This window comes from Cryptotermes secundus, unplaced genomic scaffold, assembly GCF_002891405.2.
Source record: "Cryptotermes secundus unplaced genomic scaffold, Csec_1.0 scaffold1059, whole genome shotgun sequence".
NCBI lineage: Eukaryota > Metazoa > Arthropoda > Insecta > Blattodea > Kalotermitidae > Cryptotermes > Cryptotermes secundus.
Genome location: NW_019722450.1, coordinates 321,227 through 326,528, shown reverse-complemented (window position 1 = coordinate 326,528; position 5,302 = coordinate 321,227). Strand labels below are relative to the sequence as shown.

Sequence of the window (5,302 nt, the reverse complement as noted above, 5' to 3'; positions counted from 1 at the left end):
GGAGGCGCTGTCAAGCATCTCAAAAGATGAATTTAGACAATGTTTTGAAAAATGGAATAAAAGACTAGACAAGTGTATTAGTGTAAGTGGAGAGTACTTTGAAGGGGATTGAAGGTTTGTGCTTAAAATTTGAATAAATAAGTTTAAAAAAAATAAGTTCGGTTTCTTTTGGGTACCCCCTCGTATATATTAAAGAAAAATAATGACCAATAAAGCAATGAAGTTAATTAAAAAATACAAGATCTACTGAGGTTATGGATGTGGCACTTTTAACATACACAGCAATAATTCACCAAATACAGACAAGCTATTATAAAACGTGTTCATGTGTTACCATAAACAAATAATTTTAATTTAGAAGGACCTCAGATGGTGAAATATAGGAAACATTATTTGTTTGCCTGTGTTACATGGGAGCACAAAGATGTTATAACTACAGAAATGTATCTATCACCAGGACCAATAACTTTTATGTGGAGATTTATGACATAGGGTGATCCAAAATTTAGAGCTTTTGCTATATATAACAACATACAATGTTATTGAAAAATGGAACACAATTTTTTACTCTTCCTAGCGGATTGTATCATCAAAAAAGCCTGTCATCCAACCTTAAACTCTGCAGTGTATATAAGAAACAATACAGGCTGCAACTTCATCTTTAGTATACTTCACCCTACCACATACCTTACGATTAAAAAAAAAACACACACACACACACACACACACACTATATACTTACAAAGAAAATATACACTACTGTTCTAGCACAGCCACTGTCATGCACTGATACAGAGATTCAGAATTTCTACCTTCAGAAACATGTCTGCAATAAAATTTCCTTATCTTTCACACACAAAGTAATTACTTCTTAGCGTGATTGTAGTTTCTTCTCTAATTACATTCTGCAGTCCAAATAACAGTAGAAAGGGACATCACTGAATTTAAAATGTTAAAACTATAACTACATAACAGATAAGAAATGATACAAAGGCAAGTTATCAGTGTACCAGGAACACAATAGGGATGCTACAGATTAGGAAAAAAAACAATTGTTATACATCTTTGATTATTAATGCTAGATATATATGGCAGTGTTACCACTTAAATATCTGTGACAGCTCTCAGAACTGTCAGAATATATATTTTTCATTAACTGAGCATTATATCATTTGAAGATCAGGACACGCCATCACAGACATCAATATTTATATTAGCACTTGGAGCAATACATCAGGTATTCAAACTTTAGTTAATGAAAGAGCATACTAGAATTAACATTTATGAAACTTTGGCAGGAAACATGTTGGCATATGGAAGATGGCCTTGAAGATTAGTAAAGCAAGTGAAAAAAGATTATTGGCTTGTAAACAAAACTTATGAGAACTGTAGCGTACACAATACTGGGTCCTTAACACAGTGACATTGTAGAAGAATTATGAATTCAATTAATCATAAAATTAAAACAAAAATTGTCAAAACTAATTGCCAGCAACATGTAAGAGGAATGGAAAACAACAGAATACCAAAACAGATTGTAGCCTAGAGAGAGGGGAAGTTTAGGATGACTTAATGGTGAGATAGCAAGAAACCATAACAGGCTGCATGGCCTAATGTCTGACAGGCTGATTTTGGAGGTGCTTGGTTGCAATTTTGGCTGAGTTGCCAACTATCTTGTTCTCATGTTTTGTTTTGTTTTTCTTTCACTCCCTTCAATTTAATTTCCAGGATAGCACCTTATATGGCCACAACTGCTACCTCCCAAATCCAATCCAATACCATCACATATCACTCTACCATCCAATGTCACATACTCCACACAGTGAATGCAGTGTCAAATGATCTCTGAGAAAAATGACGATGATTATGATGAATGAAGATTGTGCCTGGGTTAGGGGACCTCTACAGTTTGCAGTAGGCTCAGTACCATGATGGGAGGGCCCAGTGTGCTCCACATTCACAGAGTTCTGATTTGTTACAGGTAACATGGAAACAGCATACAAAAAAGCTGCATGGATTCAAGACTTTGGTATGGGACAGCATCATACTCCATCATCACAAGATTCCACATTTTCTGATGAATCATCTTCAACATGGAGATAACCCCTTACATTTAGGATCTATCCCACAATCTGTCTTGCAGGACAGATGGCAGTCACAAAAAACTGAGTCACGCTAACTAGCTCTGGGCTGAAAACCCAGTATCTCTCACATACAACAGGAGCACCAACCATAATACAAGAACATTCAATAAACAGGTCTAAGGCATGAACTGCCTTGCCTGCTCAAACACTGGAGTTGTGGGTTTTAATCCCACTTCAGGCAAGGATGTTTGCATTTATTCTGTTTGTGTTGTCCTGTGTAGGTAGCGATCGTTCAGTGGGCTGATTGCCCGCATAAAGAGTCCTACCAACTATATATGATTAAGAAACTGTAAAACATAGGCCAAGTTTCATCATGGACTGTACTGCCCATACAGTGTTGGTGTGATTTATGGCATGGCACAAATGTTACTCCAAGTGAGTTCATGCCTAAAATATTACTGAGATAATGGTCAAGTTGCTGAAAGCATAACAGTACTCTCTCCTGTTAAAAAGCAGGCTGTGAACTTATTTAATGGAACCTAGAATTAGTTATAAGACATACTTGTATGTTACATTTTCAGTCCAATGCAGTACTAACAGTCTTTATTTCACCTTCCACAGTCATCATTTCAAACAAACAGAATTTATTACAGCTGCAAAAAGGACAAAAATACAGATCCCTCTTTCAAGAATTAAGAAAAGCTTTATTATGAAGTTTGGGTTGATTACTGACCTTCAAATCCCTGATTGTCATGTATTTCTCGAGGTGGCCCCTGGTTTTCATTTCCCTCCAGCACTGCTAAAAGACATTGATGGATACAGATATATTGCTGTTCTGTTTGTACCATCCAGACACGCTCCTTACGCATTGCCCATACGATACCAAAAATATCTACATGATCCGTTACTTGAATCTGCTGGAGGATTCGGTCCAGGGCAATGAATGTACCAGAGCGGCCGACACCAGCACTGTTAACATAACAAACTGAAATTCAGCAAGGCATTACCTTCATTCAAGTAGTCATGTTTCATTATGTCCTAAGTTTCAACTAAAAGTGCATTTGGCTTCCTGGACAGCTCAATTATTTTCTACAAATATGCAAACACAGTTTCTGTTTTATTCTCTACAGCCAGAGAGGGTATAAAAAATTATCAATACATAATTCATCATACAATGGAATCCCCATTTCGGGCTTCTTGGGGGACCACAGGGTTCAAGCACAAAACTGAGGAAAATTTTCAATGGAGGAAATTTAACATGCTATGTTTACTGACTTGGGACCGTTGTAACCAGTCATTACTTACCTGCATCATTCTTAAATGTTACCAACTATAATATAAATTTTAAGTTTATTAATACTTAGGACTTAATACCATTTGCGGGCTAAATGTGACTTATACTCAGTTTTGCATTAACTATTCTAAGAATTAGTAGCAAGGAATGTTTAGATAAAGACCACTGCAACTGAAGACGCTACTATGATAGCTGGTGTGGTATGTGTTTCAGTTACTCCTCCCACCAGCCCAGTTAAAGAAACTTACAGAATATTCACAATCTGTAGAACAGTGTGGAAGCTTCAAGAAAAATCTTATGAAGAAGTTTCTGGAAGAATTATGTCATTCGAGAGTATTTAAAGGCTGATTTCGGATGGTGCAGATCAGAGTGTGTAGAGTGTGTGTACTCATAGTATTCAGTGTATTAATTGTAATTATTGGTTTGCATCACTAGGTGTTGCATACAGTTGTGTTCCAGGGTAGTTGTATCAGCCTAAATGGACTTATTTGTGTAATATTGTGTAGTGCTGTCAAAAATAAATTAAGTTCATTGTTACACTAGTAGAGTGTGGTCCAGTGACTTCTTCAAGAAAACCTCTCTTGTCGGAGCAAGGCCAGTTAAGCCCCGAGTGGAATAAACATGCTTGCACCCTAAACATCATTCCTGTTTCCATCCATACGTCACTCCCAATATTTTGACGTGGTTATAAGATCACATGGCACCCCACTGTAGACAAGGAGTGAGTGGGAGGGAAAAGAGAAAAAGGGAGGTTAAACAATGGAAATTGAAAATTAAAAGAAAGAAAATCTTATGTTGAGAAAAATTAAATGGTGGATCCACTGTATTGTACACAGATGGCAGAAACAACTTTTTTTTAACAATCACATACTATTGCTACATATGTCTTCAGTCACTTGCTTAAGGGTTGATACATTTCATGATTTGAGAATGCAGCAGTAGACTGGAAAGTAATGCAGGATAGGCTGGTTTATGACCATGGCTCAATTCTTTGATTTTTCCATTACTTCATTTAAGGTCACCTGGAGTTTCACTCTATTTACATACCTGCAGTGGACAACAACTGGCCTTTGTTCAGGTCCGACTCGCTCTCTGAATGCCCGCACAAATCGCACAAGGGTCTGTGGAGGACTAGGAACTCCAAAGTCTGGCCATGTTGTGAAGTGGAAGTGACGCATAACTCTTGAAGTATCGCCCTGAGTGTACACAACACATTGTATTGCTGCACACTATTTAACATACTAAAGGTAAAAATTTCTGTAAATAAGTACAAAAGACAAAAGGTATACCTATTTCAATATCATATCAAGTGTTACATAACATGTTCTGCAGAAAAGTTCCCTGCTACTTTACATACCCCTCTGGCTATGATTTGAAAATAAAAATCTGTTAACTTCAAACTAATCGCACTACAGCTACCGCACTGCACCTGGCCTGAAGCTGTTCTCCTTATAAGTTATTATACTCCCACAGTCAATAAGTTCGTGGAATGGCTGAAATTTACTGCCAGTATGTTTCAGCAATGTTTTCGACAGCTGTATCAACGTTGGCAGACTTCCATAGTGGCTAACGGCAACTATTTTGCGGGCTGATGTGGATCTGCGTAAGTGTATGTTAATACCTTGTAATATGATGCAATAAAACCACATTCCACGAACTTAATGACTCTACCACGTATACAGGGTGTCCCAGGAGGAATGGACCAAACTTCGGGAGGGTGTTCCTTATGTTAAAGTATGCCGATATAACCCAAAACACCTATGTCCAAAGTTGAATGGTTACGGAGATAATGGCCCGAGAAAAGTGTGGTCTTCTTGCAGGTCCACGCACTGTGGACAGTCAGCTGTGACTGTTATCTGTTTGTACTTGAGTGTGGTGATGTCACACTAGCCGTGATCTCATGCGCAACCTACCAGAGCCTACA

The 5,302-nt window shown here is 37.7% G+C and overlaps 1 protein-coding gene across 3 annotated transcripts in view; it reads right to left on the bottom strand.

The window, feature by feature from the left end:
• LOC111861525 (tyrosine-protein phosphatase 10D) overlaps positions 1-5,302 on the bottom strand; it is a 154,301-nt gene that overhangs the window by 7,951 nt on the left and 141,048 nt on the right. For all 3 annotated transcript variants that reach the window (XM_023846174.2, XM_023846175.2, XM_023846177.2), the window contains exons 26-27: positions 4,426-4,574; positions 2,818-3,053 (exon numbers count right to left, since the gene is read on the bottom strand). In XM_023846174.2, the coding sequence (XP_023701942.1) occupies positions 2,818-3,053; positions 4,426-4,574 (385 nt within the window). The remainder of the gene's footprint in view (positions 1-2,817; positions 3,054-4,425; positions 4,575-5,302) is intronic.